The sequence below is a fragment of the Thermobia domestica genome, chromosome 13, assembly GCF_964235325.1.
Source record: "Thermobia domestica chromosome 13, izTheDome1.hap1.1, whole genome shotgun sequence".
Lineage (NCBI taxonomy): Eukaryota > Metazoa > Arthropoda > Insecta > Zygentoma > Lepismatidae > Thermobia > Thermobia domestica.
The window spans coordinates 106,556,214-106,576,959 of NC_137466.1; the positions used below are offsets into that span (position 1 = coordinate 106,556,214).

General features: G+C 36.8%; 1 protein-coding gene across 1 annotated transcript in view; it reads left to right on the forward strand.

Moving 5' to 3' along the window:
* LOC145669259 (uncharacterized) overlaps window positions 1-20,746 on the forward strand; it is a 77,781-nt gene that overhangs the window by 53,708 nt on the left and 3,327 nt on the right. Inside the window, exon 3 of the mRNA XM_081737579.1 lies at window positions 6,506-6,622. Coding sequence (XP_081593705.1) covers window positions 6,506-6,622 — 117 coding nt within the window. The remainder of the gene's footprint in view (window positions 1-6,505; window positions 6,623-20,746) is intronic.

Genomic DNA, 20,746 nt, shown 5'->3' on the forward strand with positions numbered 1-20,746 from the left:
ATATATATATATATATATATATATATATATATATATATATATATTCGCTACGCAACTGCAAGAATACCTTTCATGTCCTCTATTGATCTTCAACTGAAACCGGAAGTCGTAGGAATGAACCACTTCCGGTTTCAATAGTCATATCCATAGAACAGGAATTGTAACAGTAAGAAGCGGTTTTCTGCATTCTATTCAGCGTTCTAAAAATAGCTGCCATCTTCTGTGGTCGAAAATCAGAAACTTCCTGTTTTAACGTTGAGAGTTATAGAATAAATCTATAATAGATAAGAAGAAGCTGGTTTCTGCAATCAGTTAAGCGTCCCAAAAATATACATTTCGTCTGTATTCTAATCCCTCTACTAAAATCGGAAGTGGAAGAAATCTATTACCTTTTGGGGTTTCAATATTAATTGTGAAAATATTGCACTACAGAAACCTATTTTTCCGTTGCTTATTTATTTTATTCAGGTTTATTTTCCTTTGCAATTAAATTAGTTAATCTATAAATGTAATTACTTATCATTATTGTATTCTTTATTTCGTCAATTATCTTATAATACAAATATATTATTAGTGGTGAGCTTATGTCCGGGGAGCTTTTGTCCGCTTTTGCATTAACATAGGTGAGCTTAATGCCGGTGAGCTTATGTCCGCGACCCGAAAATATACACCAAGTTTTGACTTATAAATATTTTACATAGTGTATATTGAAATATTGTCTTCCATGTGGCCTACATGTGTAAACTTTCAACATGAGATTGATTTTACTGACTCCCTTCCCCCTTTTATACTTGATGAATTGCAACCTCAAACAACAGCATTATTCCTTAAGTAAAAGGAAGGCACATAGCACGTAACCGGACTCCGCTAGTCTACCGTAAGCTTTTCCATTGTCTCAAGATACTGAATCAACGCCGGAAAAGTACTTTACCTCCCACTGGGAATTGAAACCAAGGCCTATGTGGGGATCCACAGGATTCAGATTCCTCCCCACAAAACTTCGCAAGTCGACGAACATTTGTGAACTTTCTTACTATAAGTATACTTCTTTGTCATCGAAATGATTGACATAGCCTAACAATTTTAATATCTTTAGCTCTATCATGTTTAATAAGAGGCACTAATTAACAATTGTCGTCTTTTCGGGTGTTGAATAACACAGGTCAAATACTACATATACGTATTAGACCTGCAAAAATCTTCGGATACCTCCAAAAAAAAAAAAAAAAAAATCTGGGCGCGTGCCTGGCGTGCTCTAAACATTCATTTATTTATGTAAAATATTTCAAATGCAGCTTCTAAGGCCAATTTACAACAGAATATTTTAACATCAATAATGGAAAAAGGAAAGGAGAAAATCAGACAGGATTTATGCTTAAAGATAACATCCCGACATTCACTTTGTGGAACAACGAAAAAAGCTGGTAAAACCGGTCAGGGTAGCAGGCCACAAGCTTTGAACCCAGGATCTCCCTTTTGCGAAAGAAGAACGCTAGCCACTAGGCTATGCTCGCTAGACATAATAATAATAATAATAATAATAATAATAATAATAATAATAATAATAATAATAATAATAATAATAATAATAATAATAATAATATAGTTTGATTCAATATAGTGAACAAATTGGGGATGTGCCTGGATTAAGAATCAGCAAACAACGGTGAAATATTCCAAAAATAATGCAGATTGATAGCCAATGACGTGGCCATGCATCACACAATTTTCTAGCTATTTTGTGGGCTTTGTTTTAATAATAATAATAATAATATGATTTTCACAGGCTTGCGCCCACCATTCATGGAACAGTTCTTACATAAATTAATCCTACTCTTGTTGTGGACAGCGAAGAGCGCTATGGAAACAAAGCAAGATGAAGAATGAAAGAGATTGTCTATTTTCCCTCCCCTTTGCTACTTTTGTCTCACTCTGTGCTTCCCCCTGACCCTGCTATCCCCTTCCACCTGCCTTTTTCCTTGTATGTGACTGACTTCCTCCTATGATATTCACAGAAATCTATCTCTTTTTTCTCCCTGTCTCTACTTCATATTTGCAATAACAACATATGAAAGTGAAATATTCATTCTGCTTCACCACCTGAAGAACGAAATTCAATGTGACCCTTTGAAGAACAATACAATAGATACCATGTCCGAGGAACTCTCCAAAGATCTGATAAGATCTGTAACTGATGAACACAATACCTTTACCAAACCTGTCTGATCAACTGTGTTACTCATGTGGCAAATAGTATTTGTAACGAAATAGCTTCTGTTCCACACATTTTCGTTCCATTAGATACCCGCAGAGGAAAGAATCTCATTCAGCTGGTACCAGTTGTTGATTTTCTCCCACCAAGCGTGAATGGAATACCCGAAACAGATTTGTTCCTTCAATTAGTTACGGTACAATAACGTTACATGCTCGAATAACGTTACGGTGTCGTAACAAAAATTGGTGTTATACCTTGTACCTACCTACATTAAATAACCAATAATTTTGTTACAGAGAACTATTTTCGTTACGTTACAGTTACGTTAAGTTATCCACCCCTGATAAAAAGTCATGAATGGAGATATAAGCGAGGCGGTTGGTAATGAAATTGTATATTAGGCGGATGTAGCACATGGGGAGTCGAAACTGAAGAAGTTTGTATATTAGTCCGTTGTGCCAGACTTTATCAAACGCCTTTTCTAAGTCAAATAGGACCAGACAGGATGGTTTTGCAGAATTGTAGTGTTGAGTAATGAGTGATGTGAGTCTTAAAAGTTGATCGTTAATAGAATATGAGGGTCTGAAGCCAGCTTGTGTGATAGGAATAAACCTGCGATCGTTTAGGTAGATATGGAGTCGTTTTACCAGGATGCGCTCTAGGATCTTACTGAAAGTTGAAGTTAGCTGAATAGGTGGATATGATGAAACGTTCTGAGGTGGTTTATTTGGTTTGAGAAACATGAGTGTCTTAGAGATTTTCCATGTTAAAGGAAAGAAACCTGTGCGCAAGATGAAGGTATAAATATTAGCGAGAAGGAGTAATAACAAAGCAGGACATTCTTTGATGTGGCGGTATGTTATACTATCTAGACCGGGTGCAGTATTGCGTTTATTGTGGAGAACTTGTGAGATCTCGTGAACACTAATGGGTTGAGATATGGCTGTGTCTGGCTGTAAGAGATGGGCAGTGTTTGGTTGAAGGTGTGGTGTGGACGTGTTAAGCCTATCTGCAGCGACTGGAGCATTGCCGGATGATGGCGTGAAAATCTCTTGTAAGTGATCTGCAAAAGCATTTGCCTTATCACTATCGGTGGAAACAGGCGTGTCGCCTTGCAGAAGCGGATAGGGTGTGCTAGTAAATTTGCCACATAATGCATTGAAACGGTTCCAAAATTTGGTTGGATGAGAAGTCTCGGATAGATTATTGCATGTGTTTACCCATTTACGAAGTTTATACGCTTTAATGTAATTGTGAACTGTGCGTTGTAGTTGGTGGTGATGACGGAGTGCTTCAGGGTTGCGGGTGCGAAGATAATCTCTATAGAATTGGCGTGAGCGTTGGATCAGTGTGAGATATTGCGGCGGAAGTTTAGGCTGATATGGACGAGATTTGGTAGTTGGAATATATAAATGACTGGCCTCTTGAATAGCTGAAGTAATATTATCAACGACAGCAGTTAAATCTTCGCCTGTAGTTGGTTCAGTAAGATGATCGGTGAGTTGAGAGATATGTGTGCGATATTTATCCCAGTTAGCCTTATCGTAACGGACGCTTAAGCGGAGTGGTGGAGATGGAATAGGCCTGGTGGTGGTATTTGGCTGATAGGTGAGTTTAATTGGAGCATGATCACTACCCAGAAGATCAAGAATATCTAGCGTGCAATGTGATACGAGGTTTGCTGACGTTATAACTATATCTGGCTTTGTGTTGGAAATAGGACGGGTTGCTTGTGGAAGTTCAAGTATGATTCCAGTGGTATTGGTCGTAATAAAATTAACAAAATTTGTCCTCTCGCCATCGGTGCGGCTATGCATATTAAAGTCAGCCATGATAATGTACGTCTTATAAGTATTTGAAATGTATTGCACGAACTGCTCTGGTAGAGGATGGTTGGGTCTGATGTATATTGTTGCCAGTGTGATAATGGCGTTTTTGAAATAGACAGTGGCGAGGAGATATTCCGGAAGAGGTGTCGTTGTATAATGATGTTGACGAAACGGTAGATGAGGAGAGAAACCAATGGCCACTCCCCCATTGGCTCGGAGTGCAGGTATAGGATTTTCAGCGTGCAACATAGTGTATCGTGGTAAACGACATGTTCGTGATTTTGTGAGGAAAGTTTCATTTAGTAAGAACACTGTGACACGTTCCTCGAGAAGAAGCTGTTCGAATAAGATTTTGTTTTTGGGTAAAGACCGGATATTAAGAAACAGAAATGTAACAGCCATGGTATAGAGTAAACTAGTCAAGATTAGTTGTATGAGATTTATGAAAATGAACTGTATTTCCTGAATAAGTGGCTGTGAAATTAACATGAAAAGTGGTTTTTGCCGCAAGAATGATTTGCTGGAGTATGTGGGGTCTTATAAAGGGATGGATGTTCTGTAAAGCTAAAGTCAAGAAAGTCAAGAGTTGATCTAACGAGACAGGTGCATCTATCGGATGTGGAGTAGTATGTGGTTGTGCTGGTGGTCGTAGGGGAACTACGAGTTCTGGATGCTCCTGATTAGCTTCTGGTTTAGCTTTACATTGTGGTGTTAGAGGTTGAACCTCTAACTTTTGAATTCAACCGTTTGACTTACGGTTATTTGTGATTTTACGTTTAACAAAGACAAATATTTTAAAAAAGTGTACTTTAAATAAATAATTTAAATAGACCTTTTTCAGAAAGTTTATGGTTTTAAAATTATTGTTCAAAGCCTTTGTATGTTAATAAGCCTTCTCCAAAGTCAATGCAAATGAAATGTGCTGCCATCTTTGCAGTTCTTTTAAACTATACGCTGAGGCAAATCTTTTCGACAATGAGATCTCGGAAACTACAGGCTCTAGAAAGATGACGTTTTCACTGATAGATTGCAAATTTTGCGTAGATTGTCCAGTTGTAATTGAATATAAAAAAACATGGCCATTATTTCTTTATTACATTTTTACGGGTACACTACAAGTGTCGAAATAAAAAAAACTAAAGCATCATATCCTACTCATTATACATTCCAACACAACCTAATTGTGTACATGGGTTGCATATCTCTCAGGCGTTTGTTTCATGGCCAAATTATAATGAAAAACGAAGGATAACCATTTTTCCACTCTAAGTTGAATCTTTATTGTTTGGAGTGTTTTGCCCAATGAACACCAAATATCACTGGCATTATAATTAATTGTGTGTGTAATGTATTTGCTTATTACATACTGTATGCAAGAAGAAAGAAAACACTGATCACACCTGAATTAAAAACTCCAACCGGAAGTAGGCTCAAATCTTGCAAATGCTGCGAGATATTGAAAAAGTAATCGAAAAAGTCTCCCCTTTAGGGTATCTCTTGCCGATTTTTATCAAGACGTCTTTCACTAGTGTCTGTAAAGAAACATGTACAGATGTGAGGAATAACAAGGAGATTCATGCTCATATGTGTATGATGCGCTGTGTAGAGAGCGCAGGTTCAGCTAGTACCTAGGTATATAAAATCATAAAAAAAGTGACATACTTTAAATGTGTCTCTTCGTTTACGTCTGTAATATGGAAGAATTCTGATTACTTCTTGATGAAATTAAGAGAAAAAATCAATTTGGTATATAAATTTGTGAGTCGAGACAAGATGAGAAAATCTTTCCTAGAAGCGAGACAAGACGTAAAAGAACCCCTCGAGAACCGAGACAAGACCACACTATTTACAAAATTTATAAGGCACAACGTGAAAATCTGACTTCCTGTCTCGCAGTGAGTAACTAGGGGGGACAAACGGGGTTTATGCCCCGGGCGCCAGATTGAGAGGGCGCAAAATGAGATAAATATTTGGGGGAGCGTTTTGTTTTGGGTGGTCACGGGGACGTTAAGGCGAGTTCTTGCCCCGGGCGACAACTAAGGCGTATTTGTGTCGCTGCTGTCTAGTCTCATTTTATGAGCAACACTTACGAGAATCCTGTTTAATTCCAAGCGAAAGAGAATAATAGTCCCCCTTACAAATCAATGCTAAGAAGTAAGGTGGTGTTAGTTCTCAATATCCTTAAAGAAGGGAGTAAGGCGAGGTTCTTATATTTCTTTTGTTTTGAAGTCAACACACTTTTACTTTTAAATAAATAAACATGTTGTTTCTAGCAGATGTTCATCAAAACGCAGTTTAATTTATAATAATAATAATAATAATAATAATAATAATAATAATAATAATAATAATAATAATAATAATAATAATAATAATAAATACTGTATTATATTCATTTAGATACACTAATTATATACTTTCAATTATTCCTTAATAAAGAGTGTAATTTGTTTATCTTTAGAGGCAGAGTCTCCCAGTGACCGCTGTACCGAAGATAGCCAATGTGAACCACGCTTTGGAAATAATGCAAAATGTGTGAAAAATGTCTGTAATAGTCCACCACGTAAGTCAGGAGTATGTAAGTATATCGAGCAAGATCTTTGCGAATTAAAAAAAAAAATAGCAGATTTGTTTGATAAATGTAAAAACCCTTTCAATGAATATTAATGTACAAATTCTGGAACTTAAGTTACAGTAGATGCTTTTACAATCACTTGGACGATTACAAGCACTCTTTTACAATTAAAGAAATGGCAAGGTAAAGACATTGAGCAAAGGAGACGAAGGATTGACGTAGAGGAAATGTAATAAACAAGTGTTGGCAGTGTATGAGTGAGTACTCATGTATTCACGAGCAATGTTGCCTGTCACCTATAGTCGCCACCTTTCCAAACCAAACTATAGCGATACATTATTAACCTCTTCACATATATGGCATCAAATGATGCCACATATTTATCGGGAAAATAATCCGATTTTCTTTCACGAAGAAGAGTGCGAACTGAAGGTAAGTAAAAACAAGTGCTTCAGAATATTATTTTTACTTATCTTCAGTTCGCACTTTTCTTCGTGAAAAAAATTCGGATTATTTTCCCGATAAACATGTGGCATCATTTGGTGCCATACCCGTGAAGAGGTTAAGCTAATGGGGAAGAAATGTACCAACAGTTCTTTTCTCATATAAAGGCAATATAAGTCTTTTTAATGAAGATGAGATCATACTTATCTAATTTACAAAAGGAAAATGAGACAATTTAAATCACATAACCCTATATCATATAATCTATCTATTAAAATGCTACAATAGCAAGTAAGAGCGATGGCTACCTTTTACAGGGTAACGCCCTGTTTTAGGGAAGTGCTGTGAGGAGACTGAGGTTTAAAGGTCGGGAGGAGGTCTAAGTGCTTTATTACATCTTTATTCGTTGAATTGCTGGAATTAAGGAACTTTGCGTTCCCTAACATTTGGCTTGGAGAAGGAACGGACACAATTCACATAGATTGATACAGTAATGAATACATTCCATGAATGAAAGACATACATTCGTTAGTTGTTAGGAATTACAAAATAACAATAATAAAAAATAATAATAATGAAACGGAAAAGTGAGATGGTCAATACTGAGAAAGTGATGGAAATAGCATACAAGAGAGAAATATAACATGTATGAAAAGAAGCTTATTGTGAAATAAGAAATAGAAACGATATGTAGTTGAAGATACGATTCTGCAGTTTGTTGATGATGGAGATGAAGGATGGAGTGAGGTGCAATGCACAAGACAATACAACGGTTAGATGTTAACAGACGCATGAGGTTATCTTCTTGCCTAGGGGGACTCTAGGCTATGATGTAAGACAGTGGGAACCCAAGTTAGTATACAAAGGAAATTACTATGCGTGAAATGATGGAAGAATGAGGGGAAGATAAGTATGAATGGTGTAATCATCTAGAAGCAAAAGCATGGGATCATCGGGTGGAAGTGTGTAATGATATAACGTGAAAAGAAGGGATAATGGAGTGTGTACATGTCGTGAAGGCGTAGGATGTAGTGCTAAATAATGCATTGTGTCAAACAGAAGAGGATGGTGAGCTTGAAAACGGCTACGGATGTAGGAGGGTCGGAGAGTTCGAGGTGATATTGCAACGTTGGAAAAGAAATACGGCTATAGAGGTCACATGTTGGGCTAGGCAATTTTATACGAAAGGCTATACGGAAAGCGTGGCGTTCAAGGACAAGTAGCTTATGGTAGAATTTGTCGGAAGCGGCTATCCAAAATGTAAAACCATACGTTAAAGTAGGGCGAAGAAAGACCTTGTAAGTGTTTAGAATAGTGTGCGGTAATAGACCCCCCGTTGTACCGGCGAGACGTTTAAGCAAAGTAGCTCTATTATAAGCCTTTGTCGTAATTGCTTTAAGATGTTGCATCCATGTAAGATGAGTATCAAAAGTGATGTCTAAGTAAGTTACTGTCCTGGTAGCTTGCAACGGAACCTGATCCACATGGAGAGAAAGACAACGTCTATTTCTGCCTACTTTAGATGTTTTCCACTTCGGGAGAAATATGATGAATGATCTGATATTCAAATACAGAAAGTTCAAAGCCATGATGTAGGAGTGATTAACTGATGTGAGTGGTTGGAGATGCATGAAAATGTACTGTATTTTCAGAATACGTAGCTGTGAAATTGATATGAAATGTGGTTTTGGCTGCAAGAGTAATTTGCTGTAAAATGTGTGGCCGTATGAAGGAATATTCTGGAGTGCCAGAGTGAAAAATGTTAGCAATTTATTTAATGTGACAGGGGTGTCAGTAATAGGCGGAGTGGAAGGGGCAACGGATGCCGTACGTATTGGTACAACAAGTTCGGGATGGGCTGGTGTTGGTTCCGGCTTGGCTTTACACTTGTAACTATAAGTGGGATGGTTGTCAGGACACGTCGAGCACTTCGCTGGCTGGTGTAAATTGGTGCATAGCCGTGTTGAGTGGGGTCCAGCACAGTATCCGCACCTGTAGTTGTTTTTACATTCAGATGTGGTATGGGTATTGTATTTCTGACAGCGCTCGCAGCGTATGGGCAATGGTGCTAGTGAACGCGATGGTTCAACCCTGTGTTTGCGATTATAAATATATGCCCCATGAGCGAATAGATCGTCAATCGTCTCTTGATGCGGAGTAAGAATACGGACCATGTAGGTGGCCCACGGTCGTTACGAATCCTAAGTACTTTAGTTATAGAGTAGCCATCGAGTTTTAATTCCTCATGGATTTCAACGTCTGTGTATGATGGATCTACCCCGCGGATAACCACAGAGAGAAGTGAAGGTCGCCGTGGTGGAGGTGGTTGTTTGCGTAATGAATCTGATAGTCGAGTGATTTCGGCGTTTGCCCCGAAAGTATCTATTGGGACCTTGTTGCGAATTGTGGTATAAAGATCAGGGTCTACTGTTTTGAGTATGTATCCATTTCGGGTATGAACTATTTCTTTGAGAGCAGCACGTGGTAGATATTTTCTAAGTTGGAGTGAGACAAACTTCTCATTGGAAAACTTGCTGTCATAATTACGAAGTAATATCGAAAAGGTTGGAACAGGTGAAGTTGGCGTTTCGAGATCTATTTCCATATTGTCAGTACCAGAGTCTTCGTGATTATGTCTTTTCTCTGATGGGGAATCCTGCACCCGTGCAGCACAGCTGTCTTTAGACTGAGGTGATCTGGATCGAACGGAGGTCGTAGATTCTACAGATGCAACGGAAGTATGAGAATCTCTGCGTGTGTGAGAAGTTGTGGCAGTTGTCTGCAATTTTGATGATCCCTTCCGTGGCCTCACCTTCGTGGGACACACAGGAGGTTCGTCAACGACAGAAAGAAGAGTAGTATGCCGACTGCTCATGCGTTTGAGAGAGGTGGTGCGTGAATTCGCCATCTTTAAAGACCGTCCGTTGGGCGACTGCCCAGATGCAAATAACTAGAGTGACTAGTGTATATATGATGAAATGAGATGTGTGAATGATCTCAAGGTTGGACTACCCGTTTGGATAGTAGTCCAGGTAAGACAGTTCCCCTATTAATGCAGTGACACTGTACATCCTTGGCTGAGATAAGTCTGATGAACAGTGTCTTGTAAAAAAGCGGAAAAAAGTCCAGGATCAGGAAGGTTTTCTCAAAAATCGTCACCGTTCTAAGCAGCTGGCAAAACCTCTGGAAAAGTATCGTTAAGAGCGACTGAGCTCCAACCTATAACTTTGCCTTTCAAATCTTTCATTTACGGTTATGTGTGATTTCACGTTTAACAGAGACAAACACTTTAAGTACTTGTACTTTAAAATAGTCTAAATTAGTTAACTATATCTTTTTCATAAAGTTATGATATAAAATTATTGTTCAAAACCTTTGTATTTTAATAACCCTTCTCTAAAATCAATGCATGTGAATTGTGCTTCCGTCTTCCAAGTTCTTTTAAACTATATGTTAAGGATGTTTATATGTTTGTGCTCAATCCTTTCGACAATGAGATCTCGGAAACTACAGGCTCTAGAAAGATGACGTTGTCACTGATCGATTGGAAATTTTGCGTAGATTGTCCAGTTCTAATTGAATATATATAAAAACATGGCCATTATTTCTTTATTATATTTTTTAGGGTACACTGGAAGCGTTCAAATTAAAAAGAAAAAACTAAAGCATCATATCCTATGTGTTATACATTCCAACATCACATTGTTGTATATTGGGGTTGTATATGTCTCAGGCGTTTATTTCATGGCCAAATAATCTATATATATAAAAGAGAACGTACAAATCCTTTGTTAGCTCATCACGCTAATACGGCTGAACCAATTTCTTTCATTTTTGGGGGGTTATTAAGATTTGGACCCTAGATGGTTTTTATCATATCACTTTAATTTTCAATTACCAGTGTCTTGAGATAATTGACCATTCAAGTGTCCATAACGTAGAAATCCTTTGTTAGCTCATCATAGCTAAATCTAACCGTATTTATATGCAACCCACATGACCGTGTCACTCGGCGGGTTAACATAAATGACAGGCGATATAATGTTAACATTTACTGCAATCTTCTATGGTTTTTATCATATCACTTGAAAGCGAAAAAGTAAAAATTATCTAAGTAACAAAGTTTATTGCGTTCCGGGGTGACCCCAGCGAAGCGGGGTGAACGCTGCTAGTAATGAAAAATTAAGGATAACCACTTCTCGAGTCTAAGATAAATCTTTATTTTTTTGAGTATTTTGCCCAATGAACACCATATATAACTGACATTATAAATAATTGTATATATAATGTAATTGCTTATTCCATACTGCATGCAAGAATAAAGAAAACGCTGGTCATACATGAATTAGAAACTCCAACCGGAAGTAGGCTCAAATCTTGCAAACGGTGCGAGATATTGAGAAAAAATAATCGAAAAAATCTCTCCTTTATGATACCCCTTGCCGATTTTTTTTAATCAAGACGTCTTTCACTTGTGCCTGTAAAGGAGATATATGTTCCTGTGAGGAATGAGAAGGAGATATATGCTCATATGCGAATGATGCGCTGTGTAGAGAGCGCAGGTTCAGCTAGTATATAATAAAAATGACGAACTTAAATAGTATGTAGCCTATGCATGGCCTATATGTTACGTACCTGCCTACCTATCTCCCACTGTTATGATAATACTAAAAGTACACATTCCTAACCGAAAATACACTTGAACGAAACAGTCACTTTCAAATAACAACAAGGTAAAATTAGCTAAGAAGAACATTGAGCCTTTAGATATCCCATATGAACTGCGTGTAAAAAGGTTCAATATTCTTGAACTATGGCACTCTCAGAAGAGTCGCGTAGTCCCGTTGCCCAAGGACAGCATTAAGTAGCAAGGGCTATCGTATCATGGATGGGTTCGGCTAAAGAAGCTGGTATAGAAGACGAGGGAGGCGAAGAACAAGAGAATCAGTGTAAGGATTGGGGTACTGAATATCAAAGTTTTGAATGGAAAGAACAAGATTATAGACTTGGTGCAAAAACCAAAAGTGGAGACCCTATGTTTACCAAGATACATGATGGAAAAGAAATAAAACAAGAGAGATCGGCCAAGGATACACGCTTTTCTATTGTTTAGCAAGTGTAAGAGGGAAGAATATGGTTGGAATTATTCAAACAAAGAAATTAAAGAATGTAATGTGTGAGATAAGAATGAAGAGCGATAGGATTATGAGCGCCAATGCTGGAGTTAGGAGGTAATTTGGTTACCATATTACGTGTCTATGCTCTTTAAGTAGCTTTTAGGTAGATCAAGACTACATGTGAATGGAAGAACCTAGGAACGAAAAAATAATTGTTGGAGGCATTCTAAATGGACACATAGGAAAGAGTGAAGGAAAGGGAGAAAGAGCGCTAGGAAAGTGAAACTTTAGAGAAAAAATACAAAAAGAAAGAGGATGATAGATCACGTAATTGGATTTGACCTATATCAATAGTTAACACCTATTTCGAAAAGCAAAATAGCCAGTCTTATAACTTACAAGAATGGAAGTAGAAGCAGTCAGTTCAACTGTATTATGTGTCGCAGGAAATATATTAAGAAGCGAAGGACACTAAGATGATAAATGGAGAAAGTTATTGCATATTTTCCTTATAACTGATTGTTAGATAATAGTGGACAAATACGCGAAGCACACAAGGGAGCAAGAGCAAAGGATAAAACGGTGGAGACTAAAAGAAGGCTCAAGAAAAGATCTTGAGAAAAAGATATATAACAAACAAAATTGATAAAAAAAATGTACAACAATTCTGGAAACTGAATAGCCATACTGTGAGGAATGTCGGAGAAGAAGTACTAGGGAAAATATCAGGTAAAGGACCACCACAAGAGAAGGAGATTTGATGGTGAACGAGGGAGTACAAATGGCAATTAAATATAACGAAAAGATGAAGAAGAGAAGGGACAAAATTGTATCTTGGAAGACAAGGCGCATGCAAACTAGCAAATAAGGCGACCAAAAGACCTGTGGCAATAGCAATGGCAACGACAATAGGCTAGGCTTATGTAGAGGTGGAAGGAAAGAAGGATACGGACAAACAATGATAACAGCCAATGGAAGGAATAAAGCATCAAAAGACATCACACCAATTAAGCAGTTAAAAAAACGACGACGGTAAAGTGTTGCAAGAAAGCTACTAAATGAGAGAACCACTGGGAAATATATGAGGATAGAGTGGCAACAGAACGACAAGTTTAAGAGACAAGAGGTTAGAAGGGGAAATTAAAAGTGAAAAAGTGTTGGTGCTGATCAAATCCCCGTAGAGGTTTGGAGAACCCTGACAGATGAAGGAATAGATGAATGGAATCTTATTAAAAATTGTGGAAGTAAGAGAAGACACTGGATAAATGAAGGAAAAGTATATTAATATCAATTTATAAAGGTAAAGAATATATGCAAGAGTGTAGAAATTACATGGAAATTAAGTTAATGCCTCATATCATGAAGATTTGGGAAAGCATGGTGGTAGGAAGGGTACAAGAAGTGACTGTTGGAGAAGAACAGTTTGGTATCATACCGGGAGAGGAAAAACTGAAGCGATATTTGCGTCGAGTCAGTTGAGAAAACGATATAGAGAAACACAAGCGAATTCACCTCGTTTTCATAGATTTGGAAAAGTACGACAGGATGCAGACAGACAGAGAAAACCTATGGCGATACATGTGAGAGAAGGAAGTTTCTGAAAAATATGCACAGCTGGTAAGGAACTACTATGGAGCAAAGACCTAAGTGAAGAGTATTGTAGGTATGACAGAAGGTTTTACTGTGGAAGTTTGTCTACATCAAGGATCAGCTCTGAACCCATGTTTGTTCAATATGGTAATGACCGTGTTTGCCAGGGAGGTAAAAAGTAGAGCACCATGGAATATGCTGTTTGTAACATGATGCCTTGTGACAAGAAAGAAAGTTACAAATTGAAAGGAAGAGAGACAAGATACAAGATGATTTGAAAGAGATAGAATGGATAATAGAGGACGCTTAGGGTAGAGGAGAGTAAAAAAAAAAAAAAAAGGAATTAAATACATTAACGCCGACCCCATATAAAAATGAGAAAGGGCGGAGACAAAGATTAATAATAATAAAATTGATCTCACGTAATTCCTACTTGCTGTTAGACTGTAATGCGTGAACAACAATGTCACAAACAAGATTCATTATGGTGTGGCAATGTAAGCAAGTGCTATGGCAATGTTTTTAACAAAGTAACAGTTTTATTTTACTTAATGATTATTCAAATTTTATAATAAATTTAAATAGAAGTGATATTCAACTATCGCTAAATACAAATGACTAAGTTGAAAAAATGAATGCAGAAATAGCTAGAATTATAGCTGGTAGCCAAACATTTTCAGTGGCTAATGAACATGTAAAAATGGCTTGAATTATTTATAAAAGAGTTAAATTAGCAACAGAGTTGTTTCATAACGCCAACCATTTCACCTTTCTTCCAGACTTTTTTTTTTGGGGGGGGGGGCACTGTCCTCCCGGAGCTCTGAGAGTGACCTCGAAGGAGACCAAAATAATACATAGCATAGTACCAGCAGTGCCCCTCGGAATACTAAGTATACCCCTGGGACATTTTTTTCAGAAATAAACTGCCCAGAACAGAAAAAGATCACAAACGTAGTGAATTTTTCGTTGTTGGTCAGGCGCTTTGTCGGTAACGAATTGAAGAATGTGCAGAGTGGCAATATCTTTAGAAGCAGCGATGACAAGCAGTGTTTCTTCCAGGCACATTTTTCGGGGCCACTGCTCCTTTGGAGTTTTGAGAGTACCCCGTCCGGAGAAGAGCAAAATAATACGTCTATAACAGGGTCTATAATAATAAATAGAATAGTACCGTGTGAAAATAATATGAGCCGCTCCGAATACTAAGTTTGCCCCCCCCCCCCCGGAACATTTATCTGAAAGAAACACTGGTGACATGATTTATAGTAGCAAAATTATTTATCATTAGTTTCATTTCTTCCGAAGTATGCTATGCATACGATTGAACTCAAAGAATGACTGTGTCTGTCCGTCCGTCTGTTGACAGGTATCAGAGCAAAAACGGTCTAATAGATATCGAGGCAATACCTGGAATCAATTCAACGTTCCAAGAAGACTAGTTTCCACCTCTTCCGTTAACTCTCTATTTAAACCGGAAGTTCTAGAAATAAACTGTTTCTGCTTCCAACAATGATCACTATAGAACGAAAACGGTAAGGGATATCGAGAAACAGTTTTTGGAATCGATTTAGCGTCTCAAAAAAGATACTATCTTCACCTGCAACACTCTACTATAACCGAAAATCATAGAAATTTACTAACATGATTGGTTTCAATATTGATGCCCATAGAACAAATGTGGTATTTCGGAATCGATAAGCGGGGGAGGGGGTGTCTCAAGAGAAACATTCATTGAACCCTTATCCCTGTTTTTTTTTTTTTTAACCGGAATCAGTAGAAATCTACAATTTTCAATTTCAGCACTGATCATATAGCGCAAAACAGTACTAGATAGACAGAAGCGGTTTTCTAATATAGAGTCAGTAATAGAAGAATAGACTGCATCTTCGATTTTATTCCTCTATTACTACCAGAAGTGCTAAAAATATACCATTACTTCCGGTTTCAATATTGATCACCGTAGAACAAAATCGGTAAAAGACAGTGAGTAATAAGTTTTCTGATATGGCTTAAGCGTCCCAAGAATAGTGAAACGAAACTCATTTATCTATATTTTAAGGTTAGGAGGGTGCCTTAAACTGGATTCAAAGCTTAAGCCTTTAGCAAGGTATAATAGTACAATCTGGTATCCATTTAAGATACTAAATATTTTCAAGTAAAATTTAGCTTTAAAAAAATACGAAATAATATGGTATACTATATACCCATTGAATTGACAGACAGGAAAATCTAATGTTCTTTGAGTGTTTTTCCACTTATGGCTAAGAGCGCACGGGACGTTATCGCCGAGTGCTGTAGAAGTTGGACGAGGGAATAACCTGATTAGCATGGGCAGAAGATAACATTAAACCTTGAATAAATATCTTAACTCATATAATTACTTAAAGATTTCATTTTACTTTCATTTTTCCCAATGGGAGTCGGATCCTGGTATCAAGCACCGCGTGTTCCATTTATTTTTTAAAACCCGGCTCCCACAGACATGCATCTTCGCGTATGCAATTTCCGACGTGTCCGTGTTCCACCACTGGCATGTGTCGTTGATGAAGAAAGAAAAAAATAATTAAGAAAAGACGTATTACCTACAAACAAATAGCTTTCCGATGGGGGGAGCCAAAAGCGAAATTTATATATATATATATATATATATATATATATATATATATATATATATATATATATATATATAAACGTTGAATTAATGTGATTCAAATTTGTAAGCGTGTTCATGTTCCGATCAAAGAGACAATATTATATAATCGGTAAAATAGCATGCATAGGGGCACGGGAATGATGGGTATCACGTAATGAAACTCCTGTTCAACGTCTATATAGAAGAAGCTATGAAAGAATTTTTTGATAAAAACGAGCAAGGCGTAAAAGTAAATGGCCAGGTTTTCAGCACAATTAGGTTTGCTGATGACATAAAACTGATAGCGGAGAACGAAAAGGATTTGCAGAAAACGCTTTCAAACTTGAACGATCAACTAAAAAAAAAAAAAAAAAAAAAAAAAAAAAAAAAAAAAAAAAAAGTAATAAAGTTTACAAGAGCAGGACTGGAAGGGGCAAACGTATAGCTAGAGGAAGAGAAAATCGAAGACATTTAGACGTATTTAGGAAATCTAATATTCTCGGACTGAAAAAGTGAAAAAGACATAAGTTCAAGAATAGCGCAGGCTATACAGTCATTCAACAGGAAAAGAGGACTGCTAAGATCAAGAAATGTGTCGTTGGACGTTCGAAAACTAATTACTGTATTAAGACTAGAATGGAGCGTAGCGCGTTACTGATCAGAGACGTATAGACATTGAGAAAAGCTGAAATATCCAAGCTGGAAGCATTTGAAATGTGGTGTTCGTGCAGAATGCTGCGCATATCATGGAACGAAAGGAAAAGGGATGAAGACATACTAAAGGAAGCTAATGAAAGACGACAGATCATAGGAAAAATAAGAAACAGCATCCTTGTCCATTTTATTCGACTCTCCGATTGGACCACTGTGTTGACAGAGCGAAAGGCAGAAGGAAAACCAGGAAGAGCAAGACCAAGCATAGAATATCTAGATACAGATACGAAGAAGAGACCTAATCCAAGTATAAAACAACTCTCCCAAGGAAGAGAAAAGTTTTAAAATTTCCATGTTGCCCACCAACTTCAGGTTGAGGTGAGAAAGAAAATGATGTAAGGGAAACCTTATTTTAAACGAAAACTTTTCTTTTCTTTTTCTTTCTTTCTTTCCTTTTTCTTTTGGTAATATAATGGCAACAATTGTATACTGTAATAGTGACCTTGTTTTGTCTTGTATACGGATAAAATACTTTTCAGGTTTTCCCAAAGCTAGTTACAACGAGAAAAATATTGACAACAATACTGATCCCTATTTCCCGCATCTTGGCGTAATTGGCATAATTAATAATCCCATGATAACAACATAATGAATAAAGATAAGACTAATGACTTCGTTTTGAGCTATAGAAATCATAATTCATCATTATTATTAGATAATTTTCGGATTATTGAAACAAATGAAGTCGTTTATCTAATTTTAATTCTTGAAAATGAATTCATCTGAAAACGTGCAGTTAATAATCATTTTATAGGTGTAATCTTGAAACCTCAAACAGAGATTTCAAGAAGATTGTATATTTTTGTAAGTAAATAAAGGAACGAGAATAACGACATAACGCTTAATAGAAAGTAAATGAAGCATGGCACAACGAAATAATAAAGAAATAAACATAAATATGTAAAACACTGCTGAAAAAATAACTGTCTTGAGTAGCTTACCATCATTGACCACTATTGACTGTCGTTAGCTACAGTATTTGATGTTATTATGGCCAGAGAACAGCAAATGTCAGAACTGAGTCTGTGCATATCATTTCAGATCCCCACTACCTTAATCTCCTTTTTAACTTTCACAGCCCTTAGTGTCATCCTTTGAGGAACAATATAAGAGAAATGCAGGAAAACCATATTACTACAGCTTAGCAAAGAAAATGTTGCTGGCTCTTCTCATAGTTCTTTGGTGGGAGCTCATGTGGTTCGGATTCCACGTTAATCAGTAGATCCCGTTAACATATAGCCTCGCTACTGAAAGGGATGTTAAACTCAAAATCAACTCAACTCAACTCTTATAGTTCTTTCTAGTAAATTCTTTGCGCACCTGAATAAAGTAAAATTAAAAAAAAATAATTTTTAAAATTAATTTAATACATGATGAATTTTAAACATATTAAAAATGAAATTTATGATTACTTGGTTGTGCTGCACCACTCGCATCAGCGCGATATGGCTCGCTCAATGATTTTATGCATTCTAGCGATTGTTTTATATTTTGTTCATATAATTTATTACGATTCATTATTTTCTGTGTTCTATGGGTTAATTTATTGTTATTTTTATTTGATTCTACTATTGGTTAAAATAGAACTTATATGTATATGGCTGAATACACATACCTGAAAAGGGAAGACTTTCAAATATGTTGAAAGAAATTTTGTCTTAGATGTATTGTGAAAGCTAGAAATTAACCATTTTGTATGTTCTAAAGTTTTGATCAACTTATTTAGTTACGTAAACTAATATACAGGGTGGCTATTAAGTCTCGTTACCTCTGAAAATAAGTAGCATAAACCACTAAACGTACGTAAATAACTACATGGAAAGAACTGAATGACATGAACGGCAATGCTTTCGAGAAGTTTTATTCAGATAGGAAACATTAAGTGTCCAAAGGATCGATCTGTCGACCATCATTCTCATACCTTCACTCACCGATCCATGTGTGCGTCCGATAATTCTTGCACGAGGGTAGTTCGTTATGGGTGCAGGCCTAAGTCTTGTTTCATGTGCTTTTACCTAGTCGACCGGGGTATACCGAGTTCCGCAAATCGCCTACGCGTGACATCTGAGACGATCTCTCCACGGACGCCGCGACGAAACGACATGTTTGTGCTCGTGTGGACGGTCTGCCATTTCTTTCTTTATCCTTCACACTTCCTGTGGCGAATAGTTTTTGTTCCTATCGTAAAAGTGTTTGTTTCGGGGGAGGATCTCGCTGAAACCTTGTCCAAATTTCTGCACGCACTTCTGCAAGTGCCTTACCTGTGTGTTTTTTCTCATGTACCCAACAATTTGCAATAACACGTTCTTCAATACTATAACTGAAAGTATCAGCCATCGTTCACACAATGTAAAACAATGGAAACTCTTACATTAGCATTTATGAAGGGGTAACAGGATTTTGTGCCCATCCTGCATACTGACATTTATTTTGCTTTAGCAAGGTTTTAAAGGTGGTAAGAAGTACAAATTGATCTCTATATTGAAATACAAATGAAATAAGATTGTGTAAACAATCTGTACGTTGATTTATCTTTACATGATTAATGGAAATTTATACTGTCATGATGGTTAAATATTTTAAGATGTTTTTGCAGTATTTGGCTCTCCTAAGGAGTCATCCCTATGCCATAAAGCCACCAAAAATTGTCAAAATTTATTATACAACCAAGTAATTTTGAATTTTCTTCTAGCAATCACAACTAAAATTTTAAGTTTGAAATGGAAGTATGAATACTGAATAATAAATCAGAGATATTAGTACGTCATATCAAGTATTGTATCTATTTAGCAATAGATATTTTCGATATTTCAAATTCAGTTGGATAGGAACTCGGCAAAACTATATTATGGCTGTTGAAGTAACGTAGAATAGCACGTAACCTAACACAGATTTAACACAGTTAAGCCATTTTATGTGTAATTCGTCGTCGATAAGGTGAATTTAAACGAAACACGATAGTAACTGGAGTATTGGAACCTGCAAAAGAGAAAGAAACAATTATATTTAATTAAAATAAAATACTTATGTATACACGAGGGCCGCTCGGAAAGTAACCTGCGATTGATTAAAAAAGAAACACCGAAGTAAATAAGAAGAATTTAATGTAAATCTGAAAACTACTTCTTTGCTCTATTTTCAACATAGTTTCCATAAACATTTAAGGACTTATCATATCACTGCACTGTACCTTAGAAATTCCATCAGTATAAAAATCTGCTACCAGTGCCTTGAGCCAGCCTTGACCGCATCTTCCAGCCTGTGTCACTACCTCATATAACACAGTCCGGGACATTTGTGAAAATTCATCGAATAGCTCCGAGATTGTGAAACATCGATTTTCACAAACTTTTCCATCAATTTTCTGAACGAGTTCATCTGTGATCACTGATGGTCTGCTACTCATCTCTTCTTTATGAATGTTTGTTCGTCCACTTTTAAATGAACGAATCCATTCACGAACAACTCCTTCACTCATCACATTTGGTCCATATACGGCACAATATTCTCGATGAATAACTGCTGCCAAATATTGTTTTGCCCTAAGAAAATGTATAACACATACGGGGGTCTTCTATTGCAGCACACATTTTGAGACACTACAAAAGTGGAACTCGTGAACAGACAACTTTC